Genomic DNA, 19,500 nt, shown 5'->3' with positions numbered 1-19,500 from the left:
GTGCAATACCTCACACTTGTCTGCATTGAATTCCATCTCCGTTTTCTTGCCCGTTTCACCAGCTGGTCCAACTCTCACTGCAAGCTTTGATAATCTTCCTTGCTGCCCCATACGCCACCTATCTTGGCATCATTGCCCCTCCTTTCCAGTCCTGATAAAGGGCTTTGGCTCAAACTATCAATGGTTTATTCCCCTCCATAGATGCTGCCTGACCTGCTGTTCTTCTAGCATTTTGTCAGTTACAGTAAACCTAACTGTGAACACACCTACCTCTAGGATAGTGTCACAGGCTGTGATCTGGTTGTGCAGGCTGGCAATGTTCTGACTCTCCTTGATGTCTGGTGGTTGATGCTAAGGAACGCAGAGAGTACAGGAGAGATCCTCCCCAGTCCACATTGCAGGGTGGGGAAGCATTCTAAACCTTGTTCAACAATCACAGAAAATATGGCCCTGAGATCCCCTCACAAAACCAACCAACCGGTTTCAGGGGAAGAGTATCAGGGTGCCGTCTGTGTGACTGTGGAAACAGGATCCAACAATATGGGCCAGAGTGAACCCTGCCCCCTTCCCAACAAGCTGCAGGACGCTGTCTTGGATCCTGTTCCCACAGACCAGAGTGAACCCTACCTCCAACTGGCTGCAGGGGGGGAATAGGAGGGCTCTGTTTGTGGGACTGTGGAACAGGATCCGAGACTATGGGCCAGAGTGAACTCCTCAACAGGCTGCAGGGGGAAACAACAGGGCCCAGACTGTGGGAACAGGATCCGAGACTATGGGTCAGAGTGAACCCACAACAGGCTGCAGGGGGAAACAACAGGGCCCAGACTGTGGGAACAGGATCCGAGACTATGGGTCAGAGTGAATCCACAACAGGCTGCAGGGGGAAACAACAGGGCCCAGACTGTGGGAACAGGATCCGAGACCATGGGTCAGAGTGAACCCACAACAGGCTGCAGGGGGAAACAACAGGGCCCAGACTGTGGGAACAGGATCCGAGACTATGGATCAGAGTGAACCCACAACAGGCTGCAGGGGGAAACAACAGGGCCCAGACTGTGGGAACAGGATCCGAGACTATGGGTCAGAGTGAACCCCAACAGGCTGCAGGGGGAAACAACAGGGCCCAGACTGTGGGAACAGGATCCAAGACTATGGGTCAGAGTGAACCCACAACAGGCTGCAGGGGGAAACAACAGGGCCCTGTCTGTGGGAACAGAATCCGAGACTATGGGTCAGAGTGAACCCACAACAGGCTGCAGGGGGAAACAACAGGGCCCTGTCTGTGGGAACAGGATCTGAGACTATGGGTCAGAGTGAACCCCAACAGGCTGCAGGGGGAAACAACAGGGCCCAGACTGTGGGAACAGGATCCGAGACTATGGGTCAGAGTGAACTCCCCAACAGGCTGCAGGGGGAAACAACAGGGCCCAGACTGTGGGAACAGGATCCGAGACTATGGGTCAGAGTGAACTCCCCAACAGGCTGCAGGGGGAAACAACAGGGCCCAGACTGTGGAACAGGATCCGAGACTATGGGTCAGAGTGAACCCACAACAGGCTGCAGGGGGAAACAACAGGGCCCAGACTGTGGGAACAGGATCCGAGACTATGGGTCAGAGTGAACCCCAACAGGCTGCAGGGGGGAACAACAGGGCCCAGACTGTGGGAACAGGATCCGAGACCATGGGTCAGAGTGAACCCTGACAGGTTGTGGGGGGGGGGAGAGCAGTCTGGATTAGACTGTTTAAGTGTATTTTCTTTGCAGCCTAACACTGAATTTTAAGTGGTTCTAGGTAACAGTCTAGCAAGCTTTCTGGTGGTCACAGTGCGTATATGCAATTGTTCATTGTACCCCTGGTGGTTACATTTGTATAATTGTGGTATGTTCTGGAACCTTCTCTTCCAGTTTGTTGTCTTGTTCACAGGTTGTTTGTCCACCTTGTTTTTCATTGATTCTATTCAGTTTCTTTGCATTTACCATGAATGGCCACAAGACAATGTATCTCGGGGTGCGTATGGAGACGTGTATGTACTTCACTTTGAAATGTGTCTCTTTGCAAGGATACAGTCTTTAATGGAGGCATGCTCGATGTATTGTAATTCAGTCTCCACCTGCTTGGAGTAGTGCCTCAGGTCCACACCCTAAAAAGGAAGATTAATTCCAGTTAATGACACACTCTCAGTCACTGTGCTAAAAGCTAGTTACCACAGAACCTCCTGCAAGTCAAAGTTGCAGGAGTTCCATCAGGAACCACCACCCAGGACACGCTTTTGAGGGAAATAGAGGGCTTCTCGGTAGGGTAATTCTAGGCAGTTTCTAGAGTAGGTTTATGGTCGGCACAACATTGTGGGCCAAAGGGCCTGTAATGTGCTGTAGATTTCTATGTTTCTACACATTGGTTGTTTCTTTGTTCATATATAGTTTTTTTTATAGTGAGCTGGAAGAACTCAGCGGGTCATACAGCATATGCAGAGGAAATGGATAGGCAAATGGATACCCCTCAACCAGCAGGAACTACCACCCAGGCCATGCTCTCGTCTCACTGCTGCCACCATCAGGCAGGAGGTACAGGAGCCTCAGGGCTCACACCACCAGGTCCAGGAACAGTTATTACCCTTCAGTCAGCAGGAATCCCCACCACCCAGGCCATGCTCTCGTCTCACTGCTGCCACCATCAGGCAGGAGGTACAGGAGCCTCAGGACCCACACCACCAGGTTCAGGAACAGTTATTACCCCTCAGTCAGCAGGAACCACCACCCAGGCCATGCTCTCGTCTCACTGCTGCCACCATCAGGCAGGAGGTACAGGAGCCTCAGGGCTCACACCACCAGGTTCAGAAACAGTTATTACCCCTCAGTCAGCAGGAATCCCCACCACCCAGGCCATGCTCTCGTCTCACTGCTGCCACCATCAGGCAGGAGGTACAGGAGCCTCAGGACCCACACCACCAGGTTCAGGAACAGTTATTACCCCTCTGCCATCAGGAACCACCACCCAGGACACGCTTTTGAGAGAAATAGAGGGCTTCTCGGTAGGGTAATTCTAGGCAGTTTCTAGAGTAGGTTTATGGTCGGCACAACATTGTGGGCCAAAGGGCCTGTAATGTGCTGTAGATTTCTATGTTTCTACACATTGGTTGTTTCTTTGTTCATATATAGTTTTTTTTTTAATTTTTATTGTATTTCCTGTTTTCCTGTGAATGTCTGTAAGGGACTGAATCTCAATATAATTTATAGTAATAGATAAGTACTTTGCTAATAAATTTACTTTGAACTCAAATCTGGGCATAGTCACTGCAACAAATGACAGACCCACCCCATCCTAAACCCCACTTCATGCACCTATTGGGGTGTTCAGGAAAGAAGCCAGCATGGACAGAGGATGGCTGACTAGCAGGAGGCAAAGAGTGGGAATAAAGGACTCTTTTTCAGATTGGCTGCTGGTGACTGTGATGTTCCTCAGGGGTCTGTGTTGGGACCGCTTCTTTTTACGTTATATTTCAATGATTTGGATGATGAAATTGATGGCCTTGTGGCCAAGTTTGCATACCATATGAAGATAAGTGGAGGAGAAGATAGTTTTGAGGAAGTAGAGAGGCTACAGAAGGAATTGAACACATTAGCAGAATAGTGTCCACAAGTGTATGGTATGGGAGGGGAGAGGGGAAGGAGTAAAAGCAGACTATTCTCTAAACAGGGAATACAAAAATCTGAGGTGCAAAGGGATTAGGGAGCCCTTGTGCAGGTTAATTTGCCGGTTGAATCGGTGCTAAGGAAGGTGCATGCAATGTTTGCATTCATTTCAAGAGGATTGCAATATAAAGGTCACTGGGTGCATTTAAGGAGGAGATTGACAGGTTCTTGATTATGGGAAGAAGACATGAGCTTGGGGGTGAGAGGGAAATGGATCAGCCATGATGAAAGGGCAAAGTAGATTTGATGGGCCTAATTCTTCTCCTATGTCTTCTAGGCTTTTGGTCAGACAAGCTTCATAAATTCTTAGCAATCCTGACGAAAGGTGTTGGCCGAACATCAATACTTTACTCCTCTCCACAGATGCTGACTAGCCTGGCCAGTTTCTCCAGCATTTTGTATTATCTGAACTCTATGCAGAGTTCTCTACTGGCAAACTTCACCAGCGGTGTCCCGTCTTGAAAACGTACCGTCTTCAATGCTTCCTTCACGAGCTCATCCTCGAGATTGGCTTGTATGTGTGCTGCAACATGAAACAAAACAGCTTAGAAAATGGAATCTCAGGCCTCGAGGAAAGCTAAAATTCACGATTGCTTAATATAATTGCCAGTGTACAATTGTAAAGGAGATCAAAATAATTGTTACTCAGATCTGATGCAGCACAAAAAAAAACAGTAAGATAACAAACACAATAAATATAAATACATAAGATAGCTTATGTATATAGATTAATTGTATGTCGGGTACAGGGCTATGGTCTGGGTGCAGGTCCATGGGAGTAGGCAGGTTAAATGATTCAGCATGGACTAGTTGTGCTATATGGCCTTTTTCTGTGCCTTACTAATCTATAACTTTATGCTCATAAAGCACTGGAGTGTCTGTACATAATGTGACTGACAGAAAATGATGAAGTAATGGTAATTGGAGGCATGATGGGTGGAGGTGTTGATCAGTCTTACTGCTTGGGGAAAGTAACTGTTTTTGAGTCTGGTGGTCCTGGTGTGGATGCTACGTAGCCTCCATCCTGATGGGAGTGGGACAAACAGTCCAAGAGCAGGGTGCTGTTGAGTATTTGGAATACCAGTTGCAGAGCCTTCCTGTCCACTGGTATGTTTCCATACCATGCACTGATGCAAATGATTCGGAGCAAGAAGGCTGCGAGTGAACGGCTAAGGATTTCCGGAGTGAAGTCAGTTTTACTACTCGGGGTAACAGGGAGGCAAGACTGCGCAGGCGCGTGACGTCAGCCAGTAGAGCAGGAAAGGTTTGATAAGAAGACTGACATATCCAGCGGCCAGCATTCGGAGCGGGCAATGGAGAGAGAGGCAGCAGACTAATAGGGCTTTGGCTCGACGGGCTGAGGTGGTAACGGGACGAGGCGAGGTAGGTTTACCTGTGCTAATTGCGGGAAGGAGTAAGTATGTGCGTGAGGCCTGTTTTCTCTGCTCGGTGTCAGATGTGGGGTGTCTTGGAGTCTCCCAGAATCCCGGACGGCCATACCTGCACCCGGTGTGTCAAGCTACAGCTCCTGAGGGACCGCGTTAGAGAACTAGAGATGCAGCTCGATGACCTTCGCCTGGTCAGGGAGAGCGAGGAGTTGATAGAGAGGAGTTAGAGGCAGGTGGTCACACTGGGGCCACGGGAGACAGAAAGTGGGTCACAGTCAGGAGCGGGAAGGGGAAGAGTCAGGTGCTAGAGAGTACCCCTGTGGCTGTACCCCTTGACAATAAGTACTCCTGTTCGAGTACTGTTGTGGGGGGACAGCCTACCTGGGGGAAGCGACAGTGGCCGTGCCTCTGGCACAGAGTCAGGCCCTGTGGCTCAGTAGGGTAAGGAAAGGAAGAGGAAGGCAGTAGTGATAGGGCACTCTATAGCTAGGGGATCAGATAGGCGATTCTGTGGACGCAGGAAAGAAACTCAGATGGTAGTTTGCCTCCCAGGTGCCAGGGTCCAGGATGTTTTGGATCACATCCAAGATATCCTGCAGTGGGAGGGAGAACAGCCAGAGTTTGTGGTACACATTGGTACCAATGACATAGGTAGGAAAAGGGAAGAGGTCCTGAAAAAAGACTACAGGAAGCTAGGAAGGAAGTTGAGAAACAGGACTGCAAAGGTAGTAATCTCAGGATTACTGCCTGTGCCACGCGACAGTGAGTATAGGAATAGACTGAGGTGGAGGATAAGCGTGTGGCTAAGAGATTGGAGCAGGGGGCAAGGATTCAGATTTCTGGATCATTCAGACCTCTTTTGGGGCAGGTGTGACCTGTACAAAAAAGGACAGGTTGCACTTGAATCACAGGGGGACCAATATTTTTGTGGGGAGGTTTGCTAAGGCTACTGGGGAAAGCTTAAACTAGAATTGTTGGGGGGTGGGAAGAGGAGGCTGGCTCACAAATAGAGAAAGCTTATAGACAGTGTGAGTGGGAGGATAGGCAGGTGATAGAGAAGGAATGCGCTCAGACAGAAGGTTTGAGGTCTGTCTATTTTAACATAGGGAGTGTTGTGAACAAAGCGGATGAGCTTAGGACGTGGTGAACATTACAGAGATTTAGATGGCTCAAGGACAGGAATGGTTACTTCATGTGCCGGGTTTTAGATGTTTCAGAAAGGATAGAGAGGGAGGCAAAAGAGGTGGGGGCATGGCACTGTTGATCAGAGATAGTGACATGCCTGCAGAAAAGGTAGACACCATGGAGGGATTGTCTATGGAGTCTCTGTGGGTGCAGGTTAGGAACAGGAAGAGGTCAATAACTTTCATGGGTGTTTTTTTTGTAGGCCACCCAATAGTAACAGGGATATCGAGGAGCAGATAGGGAAACAGATCCTGGAAAGGTGTACTAACAATAGAGTTGTCGTGATGGGAGATTTTAATTTCCCAAATATTGATTGGCATCTCCCTAGAGCAAGGGGTTTAGATGTGGTGGAGTTTGTTAGGTGTGTTCAGGAAGGTTTCTTGATACAATATGCAGATAAGGCTACAAGAGGAGAGGCTGTTCTTGATTTGGTATTGGAAAACGAACCTGGTCAGGAGTCAGATCTCTCAGTGGGAGAGCATTTTGGAGATAGTGATCATAATTCTGTCTTCTTTACAATAGCATTGGAGAGAGATAGGTACAGACAAATTAGAAAAGTGTTTAATTGGAGTAAGAGGAATTATGAGGCTATCAGCCAGGAAATTGGAGGCATAAATTGGAAACAGTTGTTCTCTGGGAAAAGTACAGAAGAAATATGACAAATGTTCAGGGGATCTTTGTATGGAGTTCTGCATAGGTATGCTCCAATGAGACAGGGAAGTTATGGTAGGATAGATAGATAGATAGATAGATAGATAGATAGATAGATAGATAGATAGATAGATAGATAGATAGATAGATACTTTATTCATCCCCAAGGGGAAATTCAACATTTTTCCAGTGTCCTATACACTTATTGTAGCAAAACTAATTACATACAGTATTTAACTCAGTATAAATATGATATGCATCTAAAATCACCCTCCCAAAAAGCATTAATAAATAGCTTTTAAAAAGTTCTTAAATAGTTTACTAAAGTGCATTGAGTGGTAACTTAAGCTCAGTCCTAACCCCGGCACTTTAACATGTCTTGCCCCTGGTGGTTGAATTGTAGAGCCGAATGGCGTTGGGGAGTAATGATCTCTTCATCCTGTCTGAGGAGCATTGCATTGACAGCAACCTGCCGCTGAAGCTGCTTCTCTGTCTCTGGATGGTGCTGTGCAGAGGATGTTCAGGGTTTTCCATGATTGACCGTAGCCTACTCAGCGCCCTCCTCTCTGCCATCGATGTCATACTCTCCAGTTCTGTGCCCACGACAGAGCCCGCCTTCCTTACCAGCTTATTAAGACGTGAGGCATCCCTCTTCTTAATGCTGCCTCCCCAGCACGCCACCACAAAGAAGAGGGTGCTCTCCACAACTGACCGATACAGGAACCATGGTGTACAAAGGATGTAGTAAATCTAGTCAAGAAGAAAAGCTTACAAAAGGTTCAAAGAGCTAGGTAATGTTAGAGATCTAGAAGATTATAAGGCTAACAGGAAGGAGCTTAAGAAGGAAATTAGGAGAGCCAGAAGGGGCCATGAGAAAGCCTTGGCGGGCAGGATTAAGGAAAACCTCAAGGCATTCTGCAAGTATGTGAAGAGCAGGAGGATAAGAGTGAAAGAATAGGACCTATCAAGTGTGACAGTGGGAAAGTGTGTATGGAACCACAGGAAATAGCAGAGGTACTTAATGAATATATTTCAGTATTCACTATGGAAAAGGATCTTGGAAATTGTAGTGATGACTTGCAGCAGACTGAAAAGCTTGAGCATGTAGATATTAAGAAAGAGGATGTACTGGAGCTTTTGGAAAGCATCAAGTTGGGTAAGTCACCGAGACCAGATGAGATGTGCCCCAGGCTACTGTGGGAGGCGAGGGAGGAGATTGCTGAGCCTCTGGCAATCATCTTTGCATCATCAATGGGGATGGGAGAGGTTCCAGAGGATTGGAGGGTTGCGGATGTTGTTCCTTTATTCAAGAAAGGGAGTAGAGATAGCCCAGGAAATTATAGACCAGTGAATATTACCTCAGTGGTTGGTAAGCTGATGGAGAAGATCCTGACAGGCAGGATTTATGAACATTTGGAGAGGTATAATATGATTTTTTGAGGATGCGATTAAACACATTAATGAAGGAAGAGCAGTAGATGTAGTGTATATGGATTTCAGCAAGGCATTTGATAAGGTACCCCATGCAAGGCTTATTGAGAAAGTAAGGAGGCATGGGATCCAAGGGGACATTGCTTTGCAGATCCAGAACTGGCTTGCCCACAGAAGGCAAACAGTGGTTGTAGACGGGTCATATTCTGCATGGAAGTCAGTGACCAGTGGTGTGCCTCGGGGATCAGTTTTGGGACCCTTACTCTTAATGATTTCTATAAGTGACCTGGATGAGGAAGTGGGTCAGCAAGTTTGCTGATGACACAAAGGTTGGGGGTGTTGTGGATAATGTGGAGGGCTGTCAGAGGTTACAGCGGGACATTGATAGGATGCAAAACTGGGCTGAGAAGTGGTAGATGGCGTTCAGCCCAGATAATGTGAAGTGGTTCATTTTGGTAGGTCAAATGTGATAGCAGAATATAGTATTAATGGTAAGACTCTTTGGCAGTGTGGAGGATTAGGGGAATCTTGGGGTCCAAGTCCACAGGACACTCAAAGCAGATGCGCAGGTTGATTCTGTGGTTAAGAAGGCGTACAGTATATTGGCCTCCATTAATCGTGGAATTGAATTTAGGAGTCGAGAGGTAATGTTGCAGCTATATAGGACTCCAGTTAGACCCCACTTGGAGCACTGTGCTCAGTTCTGGTCGCTTCACTACAGGAAGGATGTGGAAGCCATAGAAAGGGTGCAGAGGAGATTTACAAGGATGTTGCCTGGATTGGGGGGCATGCCCTATAAGAATAGGTTGAGTGAACTCAGCCTTTTCTCCTTGGAGCGACGGAGGATGAGAGGTGACCTGATAGAGGTGTACAAGATGATGAGAGGCTTTGATCGTGTGGATAGTCAGAGGTTTTTTTCCCAGGGATGAAATGGCTCGCACGAGAGGACACAGGTTTAAGGTGCTGGGGAGTAGGTACAGAGGAGATGTCAGGGGTAAGTTTTTTACTCAGAGAGTGGTGAATGTGTGGAATGGGCTACCAGCAACAGTGGTGGAGGTGGATACGATAGGGTCTTTAAGAGACTTTTGGATAGGTACATGGAGCTTAGAAAAAACAGAGGGTAAGCCTAGTAATTTCTAAGGTAAAGACATGTTCAGCACAACTTTTTGGGCCGAGGGACCTGTATTGTGCTGTAGGTTTTCTATGTTTTAACTTATTAGGAAGTTCTCTGCTGCACATTTGTAAAAGTAGTGAATATAGATGTGCAAAGTCCAACTCTCTTCAGCCTCCTCAGAGTAGAGGTGTTGGTGAGTTTTCCTGATTGTTCTGGGACCATAACACAAGTTAAATCTTTCATTTAAGAGACAACAGGAGTACAAAAACAAACTGAACAGATCGCGAGATATCCCAGTCCGCCAGGAAAACCAGGCCGCGAGAGATCCCAGTCCGCCAGGAAAAGCAGGTCGCGAGAGATCCCAGTCCGCCAGGAAAACCAGGTTGCGAGAGATCCCAGTCCGCCAGGAAAAGCAGGTCGCGAGAGATCCCAGTCCACCAGGAAAACCAGTTTCCCACCACTGTTTACCCTTCCTGCTGCTTCAGAAGAGCAGCCAAAGTAACTAAAGACCCCTCCCACCTTTCACGAAGGCAGCACAGTCATAAGATACCATCACCATCCTAGACATGCCCTCTTCTCATTACTACTATTGGGGAGGAGGTACAGATGCCCAAAGATGCACACTCAATGTTTTAGAAACAGCTTCCTCCCTCAACCATCAGGTTTCTGAACTGTCCATGAACACTACTCCACTATCCATTCTTTGCACTAGTTTATATTTTATTGTATCTTATTTTATTTTTACATACTGTGCAGAAATCTTAGCTTTTTTTAAAATATGAGACAACACGCGCTAGGGTGTCTAAGACTTTTGCACGGTACTGTAGTAATTTTATGTATTGCACTGTACTGCTGCCACAAAAAAAACACAAATTTCATGACGTATGTGAGTAATGATAAACCTGATTCTGATGTGGGTCTCTTTCGTGGACTGCGAATGGAAAGGGGACAGCGAGAGGGAAATTATGGTTGGGATAAAGGGAGGGAGCAGGAAACACCTGAGAGACATTCTGTAATGATCAATAAGTTTGTCATCATTGCCTGGTGCCAGAGGGCCGGGTGTGTCGGCACCCACACCACCCCCTGCCACCTGTCCCATACCCCTCCGCCACGCTCCACCCTCGCCACTCCCAACATCCTTTGCTCCCATCAGATTTACAAACTCGCTCTCGGCTCCACATTGACAAATCTACAGTGCCATGCAAAAGTAGTTTTGCATAGTATTGTATGTCTTGCACTCCACTGCTGCCACAAAATAACAAATTTCACGACACACGTCAGTGATAATAAACATGATTCTAATTCTAATGGGGAGAAGATTGAAAAGCTTGAAAAGACATGCACTACTGGACTCAAAGACAGCTTCAATCCCACTCTTCAAACACTGTTGAATGGACGTCTTCAACGATGAGATGAATTGTTGATCTTGCCCCTTCTCGTACTGTAACACCACACTCTGCTACTTTTCCCCAGCTAATACTCCTCAACCATCTGGCTCTTGAACAAGACAGGATAACTTCACTCACTCCAACAATAAACTGATACTAGAATCTACGGATTCACTTTCTTCATCTCATGTTATTACTTATTTATTTATTATTATTTTTTTTGTAGGGTTTATTGTCTTTTGCAGATTGGCTGTTTGTCTGTCCTGTTGGGTGCGGTCATCAATTGATTCTTGTTTATTAATCTCGAGATAGAACGTGGAGCGGGCCTCTGGCCTTTCAAGCCAAGCCCTCCCAGCAACCCCGGCAGAACCAAACTTCTATTCTATTCTGTTTCCTTGTATTTACTGTGAATACCCACAAGAAAATAAATCTCAGGGTTGGATATGGTGGTAAAAAGATGGCATCAATCATTAAGGACCCCCACCACCCAGGGTATGCCTTGGTCTCATTCCTACCATCAGGAAGGAGGGACAGAAGTGTGAAGGCACACTCAACGACTCAATAACAGCTTCTTCCCCTCCACTATCAGTATTCTGAATGGACAGTGAACACATGAAGACAACCTCACTACACTTTATATATTTCTATTTCTGCACTATTAATTTAATTCAACTACTTTAAATATCTATAGACGTATGTATAGTTTTGAAACTGCAATTCATGGTGTTTCTTTATTATTATACCTTGCAATGTACTGCTGCTCAAACTCAACAAATCTGACGACATCTGCCTTGATATTAAACCTGATTCTGATTCTGCTGTACCTACATTGATAATACATTTACTTTGAACTTCGACGTACTGATGTTTGGAATGATCTGTATGGATGCCTTGCAAAACAAAGAATATAAAACAGCACAGCAAAGGGCTGGCCATTTGGCCCACCAGGTTGTGCTGGTTTTTGTTGCACTTTACACTAAATCCCTCTGTCTATCATTCATATCCCTCCATTCCTGTCATATTCATGTGCCATCTAAAACTCTCTTCAATTCCACCAAGCTGCCTGCTTCTACTAATACCCCTGCCACCTATCACTCTTCGTGTAAAAAAAAAACTTCCTCCTCTAACCACTAAAGCAGTTCGTTCAGCGTTCGATATTTCTCCTCGGGAAAAGCGTATGACTATCACCCTTAATTCTAAAAAGCTTTAACAGGTCTCTCCTCAGCCTCCAACACTCTCGGTCTGTCCCACTTCTAATAGCTTCTAAAAAGCTCATCTGCACCCTCTCTAAAATCTTCACTGTATCTTGGTACATGTGACATTAATAAGAGAAATTAATATTTATAAGTTGTTCTGGTCTGAGAGACTATATAGGGCCCCGTATCTCAGAAAAGATGCACTGGGATTGGAGAGGGTCCAGAGGACGAAAAAGATCCCAGGAATGAAAGGGCCAACGCATGAGGAGCATTTGATGGCTCTGGGCCTGTACTCACTGGAGTTTAGAAGAATGAAACTGCCCCACTGAAACCTATCGAATATTGAAAGGCCGAGATAGAGTGTGTGTGTGGAGAAGATGATCCCTATAGTGGAGGAGTCGAGGGCCAGGGGGACAGCCTCAGAATAGAAGGACATAATTCAGAAGAGAGATAAGGAAAATTTTCTTCAGCCAGAGGGTGGTGAATCATTGTGGCAATGGAATTCATTGCCACAATCAGTTATGGAGCCCAAATCATTGAGTATATTTGAAGTGGAGGTTGATAGGTTCTAGATTAATCAAGATATCAGAGGTTATGGGGATAAGGTAGGAAAATGGGTTGACAGGGATAATAAATCAGTCATGATGGAATGGCAAAACAGACTCAACGGACCAAAAGGCCTAATTCTTATTATCATTAAACTAATATACTTAAGTAAATGTACTGACAGAAAATGGTGGTAATTAGTTTACTCATAAAGTGACTGCAATATCCAACATTAAACCCGCTGCCTGTCCAGACAATTCTACAATCAGCAGAAAGGTTTTTATTAAGAAAAAATTATCTTGTTAAGGCAGAATCAGCTAGCAAGTGACACTGTGTTAGGCTCAGGAGAAACGGTACTCACTGTCAACTTCATCAAGAATAAACTCATCAGAGGTTATGTCCAGTTCACCCAGAGTGAACTCGCCACATTCCACCTGACTCCTCTCCCCCTGCACAGGAGAAAACAGACACAAGATTCAGCAGACGCTGGGAACCCGGAGCAACACACAGAGGTCATATCTGCCCATTAGATACACAACAGATTCTGCAGATGCTGGAAATCCAGGGCAACACACACAGAATGCTGGAGAACTCGGCATCCTCTATGACGCGGGGAAGGTGGATGAATGTGGGGGGAATGAGGTGAGAAATTGGGGAGATGGGTAGAAGTAGTAAAGATTCGGGATTTCTTTGAGCAGCAGCCAATCAAAGACCCAAAGCACTAGCAGACATAGCTCATTCAGGTTTGCCGATTGAGTACATGAGGCATTGACTCGCAGCAGGGTGCTGCTTGAAGCAGCGGCAAATCGAAGATCGAAGTACGGGAAGACGTAGCTCACTCACGTTTGCCGATTGAGTACATGAGGCATTGACTCGCAGCAGACTGGTGTTTTGAGCAGCAGCCAGTCAGCAACAAATTAAAGTAAGGCAGGGCAAGCGAAGTGACCGTACTGTGAGTGGGCAGGGTTAGACTGGAGATTTTGAGGCTTCAGCTCTTCGAGGCTTCAGTGAGGAGATGCTTGAGTGAGAGCTGAGGGTAGATTTTTTCCCCACAGTTTATTTATTGCTTTTCCTTTTTTATATTTGCTTTGTGAGAACAGTAAGGACGCCAGGCAGGCGAGGATTTCTCTTGCCGATGTGGGAAGGACGCCAGGCAGGCGAGGATGTTTCTCTTGCCGATGTGGGAAGGCAAGGAAACCTCCAGTGTTCCTGACAACTGCGCCCACAAGAAGCGCAGGTAGTTACACCAAAAGTCAAGTCAAGACACCTTTTATTGTCATTTCGACCATAACTGCTGGTGCCAGGGTCCAGGACATCTCGGGTCGAGTCCTCAGCACTCTTAAGTAAGAAGGTGAGCAGCCCAAGGTCGTGGTCCATGTAGGTGCCAATGAAATAGGTAGAAATGTGAAGTGGATCTGCAAACTGAGTTCAGGGAGTTAGATGCCAGGTCACATGCTTGACTAATCTGTTGGAGTTTTTTGAGGGTGTAACAAGGATGTTAGACGAGGGTAAGCCAGTGGATGTTGTGTACCTAGATTTTCAGAAGGCATTCGATAAGGTGCCACATAGGAGATTGGTGAGTAAAATCAGAGCTCATGGCATTGGGGGCAGGGTTTCAACATGGATAGAAAACGGGTTGGCAGATAGAAAGCAAAGGGTAGCAGTGAATGGGTGTTTCTCGGACTGGCTGGAGGTGACTAGTGGGATACCACAGGGCTCTGTATTGGGACCACAGCTCTTTACGATTTATGTCAACGATTTAGATGAGAGCATTGAAAACTATATCAGCAAGTTTGCTGATAATACTAAACTGGGTGGCAGTGTGACATGCGAAGAGGACGTTAGGAGAATACAGGGAGACTTGGATAGGCTGGGTGAGTGGGCAGATACTTGGCAGATGTCATTCAATGTGAATAAATGTGAAGTTATCCACTTTGGAAGCAGGAACAAGAGGGCAGAGTATTGTCTGAACGGTGTAGAGTTAGGTAAGGGAGAAATGCAAAGAGACCTAGGAGTCCTAGTAAAAAAAACACGTTCAAGAAGGAGCTGGGTAGATATCTGATGGATAGGGGAATCAAGGGATATGGGGACAAGGCAGGGACTGGGTATTGATAGTGAATGATCAGCCATGATCTCAGAATGGCGGTGCAGACTCGAGGGGCCGAATGGTCTACTTCTGCACCTATTGTCTATTGTTAGAGGGTAGGACATCCAGGCTCATAAAGTCAGGATTTTTTACCCAAGCCATATGCTAGCGAGGCCAGAAATAGGAAGATCATACAATTTAACAGGTGGCTAAGGAGTTGGTATAGGAGGGAAGACGACAAATTTTTGGATCATTGTGCTCTCTTCTAACAAAGGTGGAACTTGTATAGAAGAGACCGTTTGCAGCTGAACTGAAGGGGGACGAGTGTCCTAGAGGGTATGTTTGATGGTGCTGCACGGTGGGGCCGGGGGGGGGGGGGGGGGTAGTTAAACTATGGTTGCAGGGAGACGGTATCCAGACTGCCAGAACTGATAGTGGAGAGGTTGTGGAGACAGATATTGTGAAGCCCTCAAAGTCAGGAATCGAAAGGTTGAGCCTGAGCTGCACGCACTTCAATGCAAGCATAGTAGGAAAGGTGGGGGAGCCCAGGGCAAGGAGCAACACCTGGAATTATGATTTGTAGCTATTAGTGATACATGGTTACAGGATGGGCAGGACTAGCAGCTCGGTATTCCGGGGTTCCATTGTCTTACACATAATAGAACAGGAGGGATTAAAGGGGAAAGGCAGCACTACTAGTCAGGGAAAATGTCAAGGAAGTGCTCAGTAAGGAAAGTTGAAGAACTCATCTATGATGCTTGATGGGTGGAACTGAGAAGTAAGAAAGGTATGACCACGTTAATGGGGCTATGTTATAGACCACCAACTAGTCCATGGGATTTAGAGGAACAAATTGTGTTGCAAGACTGTTGCAAGGAACGTAAGGTTGTTATAGGTTGAGATTTTAACTTTCCGCGTATCGACTGGGACCCCCATACCGTAAAAGGACTAGATGGGATACAGTTCATCAAATGTATTCAGGAAAGTTTCCTTAATCAGTACATAAAAGTCCCAGTGAGAGAGCGTTCGATACTTGATCTGCTATTAAGGAATGAGACGGGGAAGATGACAGAAGTTCGTGTAGGGGAACACTGCATCCAGTGATCACAATGTAAATATGGAAAAAGAAAGGTCTGGGCCTTGTGTTGAGATTCTAAATTGGAGAAAGGCCAATTTTGATGGTATCAGAAACGATCTGGCAAATAGAGACAGGTATATCCGATAAAATTTAAAGTGAATGGGAAAGGGAACTTCAACTTGAATTATTGATAGAGAATTGGGAGAAAATTCTTCAATTAGTTAACTCTTCCTCTATATGTGCTAAACATGCCTTAATACAATTTAAGGTGGTGCATAGGGCCCACAAGTCTAAAGATAAACTAGCTTGTTTTTACTCATATAAATCCCGTCTGTGATAGATATCATTCTGAGGTAGCCTCTCTGTCCACTTTTGAAAAAAATATTGGAAAAATATTTTTGATACTATCTCAACGGTTTTGCGTATTGATTTACAACCTCATCCTATTACCGCAATTTTTGGCTTACCAATGATGGAACATAGTTAATTATCCTCCTCAGCTTGTCGGATGATTTGGTTTTGCTACATTAATGGCTAGAAGATCTATTCTGTTAAATTGTAAAGAGATTAACCCTCCTACTAATCTTCAATGGTTTTCCCAAACTATATCATGCTTAAGTTTAGAAAAAATCAGAAGTGCCACTTCTGACCCTTCGGTTAAATTTGAAGAAACTTGGAGACCATTTATTCAACATTTTCATATGACGTAACTTGACCTTTCCAAATGCCTTTTATCAACCTTAAATATATATGGATAGAGGAGCAGAACTAACGACATTAATGATTCTATCCGATGTAATATAATAGCCCAGCTTTCTTTAGTTTAGTTTAGTATACTTTTTTTCTTTTTTAATTTGGGTTTTTTCCTTTGATATTTTTTCACTTCATGTTCAACTACATTAAGAGTTTGGGAGGCTTAGTATATTTATGTAATTTCTAGTTTATATTCACATATGTAATTATCAATGATGTAATCCAATTCTCTTTGCACTGTTGCTGTTATGTATATGAATTTAAAAATTAAGAAAAATATTGAAAAAGAAAGAAACGATCTGGCAAGTGTGGTTTGGGACAGGCTGTCTTTTGGCAAAAGTGTACTTGGTAAGTGGGAGGCCTTCAAAAGTGAATTTTTGAGGGTACAAAGCTTGTATGTACCTGTAGAATAAAAAGGTAAAGTTAACAGAAGTAGGGAACTTTTGTACTCAAGATATTGAGGCCCTGGTTAAAAAAAAATGGAGGAGCACAGCAGGCAGGACCAAGTGAGGTACTTATGCAGTGTAAGAAATGTAAGAGGACACTGAAGAAAGAAATCAGCTGGGTGAATAGAAGGCATTTGTTGCCTTAGCGGACAAGGTGAAGGAAAATCCTAAGGCAGCAAAAGGAATGCAAAAGACAAAATTGGTCCTCTGGAAGACCAGAATGGTAATCCAGGTGTGGAGCCAAAACAGATGGGGCAGATCTCGAATGGAATTTTTGCATCTGTATTTACTTAGGAGACAGACACAGAGTCTAGAGACGTGAGGCAAAGCAGCATCAATTTCATTGGCCCTGTACAGACTACAGAGGAGGAGGCGTCTGCTGCCTTGAGGCAAATTAAAATGGATAAATCCACAGGGCCTGACAAGGTACTCCCTTGGAGCCTGTGGGAGGCTAGTGCAGAAATTGCAAGGGTCCTGGCAGAGATACTTAAATCATCCTTAGTGACAGGTGAGGTTCCAGAAGATTGGAGGATATCCAATATTGTTCTGGCGTACAAGAAAGGCTCTAAAACTAAACCAGGAAATTATAGGCCACTGGGCCTGACATCAGTGGTGGGAAAGTTACTGGAAGATATTCTAAGGGACTGGATATATGAGTATTTGGACAGAAAGGGACTGGTTAGGGATAGTCAGCAAGGCTTCATGGGTGATAGGTCTTATGGAGTTTTCCGAGGAGGTTACTGGGAAAGTTGAAGAAGGAAAGGCAGTGGGTAGTGTCTACATGGGTTTTAGCAAGGCATATGACAAGGCCCGGATGAGAGACTGGTCAAGAAGGTTCAGTCTTTCAGCATTCAAGACATCATAGTAAATTGGTTTAGACATTGGCATTGTGGGAGAAGGCAGAGAGTGGCAGTAGATGGTTGCTTCTCTGACTGAGGACTTGTGACCAGGGGAGTTCACAAGGATCGGAGCTGGGTCCGTTCTTCAACATCTCTATCAATGATGTGGATCATAGTATGGTTAACTGGACCAGCAAATTTGCAAATGGCACCAAGATTGGGGGTGTAGTAGACAGCAAGGAAGACAATCAGAGCTTGCAGCAGATGGGTTAATGGGAGCTACAGATCACCCTCAGTGCTTTGGGAGATTAACTGTTTTGAGTCTGGTGATCCGGACACACACTCCTTGTAAACTGTACAGATGCACACCTACAAAGAGACTGGAAACTCCCGCACTCACAGGTTTTGTTCTCACACAGATGGAATTGGACACAGCTCGAAAAAGTTTACAAACATTCAAAATTTTCTTTGTTGCACTGTACGTCATTATACCATTATTAATAACTGAAACCAAAGTACATGATTTTTCAATCATCATCATAAATTTTCACAGCATACGTACTACAAACAAAATCCTCACCACCTCCAACACCACAGCCATCCCTCACCAACTTCCCAACATCGGCGATCCCTCACCAACTTCCCAACACAGCGGTGATCCCTCACCAACTCCCCAACACCGCGGTGATCCCTCACCAACTCCCCAACACCGCGGTGATCCCTCACCAACTTCCCAACACAGCGGCGATCCCTCACCAACTTCCCAACAGAGCGGCGATCCCTCACCAACTCCCCAACACCACGGCGATCCCTCCTCACCAACTCCCCAACACCGCGTTGATCCCTCACCAACTCCTCAACACAGCGGTGATCCCTCCTCATCAACTCCCCAACACAGTGGTGATCACTCACCAACTCCTCAACACAGCGGTGATCCCTACAAACTCCCCAACACACCGCGGTGATCCCTCCTCACCAACTCCCCAACACAGTGGTGATCCCTCACCAACTCCCCAACACAGTGGCGATCCCTCACCAACTCCTCGACACAGCGGTGATCCCTCACCAACTCCTCAACACATCAGTGATCCCTCACCAACTCCCAACACCGCGGTGATCCCTCACAAACGCCCCAACACACCGCGGTGATCCCTCACAAACTCCTCAACACCGCGGTGATCCCTCACAAACTCCTCAACACAGCGACGATCCCTCACAAACTCCCCAACACACCGCGGCGATCCCTCACCAACTCCCAAATCAGCGGCGATCCCTCACCAACTTCCTAACAGCGGCGATCCCTCACCAACTTCTTAACAGCGGCGATCCCTCACCAACTTCCTAACAGCGGCGATCCCTCACCAACTTCCTAACAGCGGCGATCCCTCACCAACTTCCCAACACCATGGTGACCACCTGCACTTCCAACACCGACACTCCCTGACCACTAAGACTCCCCGACGCTCCCTCGCCATTGCCACCAGCTTCGCTGCGCTCCCTCATCTCCACCTAATACACCGACGCTCCCTCGACTGCCTCCAACTCCGCGGCGCTCCCTCGTAATTTCTCTTCCCTCACCCGGACGCTCCCACCCACCTCCGCCGCCATTGCAGCCTCATCCGGGTGATCTGTCACCTCAGCGGCGGACCACAGACCATGAACTACACTTCCCAGCATTCCGCGTCGCCGCCGTGACGTCATTCCGG

At 46.1% G+C, this 19,500-nt stretch overlaps 1 protein-coding gene across 1 annotated transcript in view; it reads right to left on the bottom strand.

Moving 5' to 3' along the window:
• vps52 (VPS52 subunit of GARP complex) overlaps positions 1 to 19,455 on the bottom strand; it is a 131,155-nt gene extending 111,700 nt beyond the window's left edge. The window contains exons 1-5 of the mRNA XM_059957504.1: positions 19,391 to 19,455; positions 12,954 to 13,041; positions 4,164 to 4,216; positions 2,066 to 2,141; positions 271 to 338 (exon numbers count right to left, since the gene is read on the bottom strand). Of these exons, the coding sequence (XP_059813487.1) occupies positions 271 to 338; positions 2,066 to 2,141; positions 4,164 to 4,216; positions 12,954 to 13,041; positions 19,391 to 19,402 (297 nt within the window). The 5' untranslated portion in view covers positions 19,403 to 19,455. The remainder of the gene's footprint in view (positions 1 to 270; positions 339 to 2,065; positions 2,142 to 4,163; positions 4,217 to 12,953; positions 13,042 to 19,390) is intronic.
• Between the last annotated feature and the right edge of the window lie 45 nt (positions 19,456 to 19,500).

The sequence above is a fragment of the Hypanus sabinus genome (assembly GCF_030144855.1).
Source record: "Hypanus sabinus isolate sHypSab1 chromosome 5 unlocalized genomic scaffold, sHypSab1.hap1 SUPER_5_unloc_1, whole genome shotgun sequence".
Lineage (NCBI taxonomy): Eukaryota > Metazoa > Chordata > Chondrichthyes > Myliobatiformes > Dasyatidae > Hypanus > Hypanus sabinus.
Note: the sequence above shows the minus strand (reverse complement) of the source record. Positions and strands in the feature narration are given on the sequence as shown.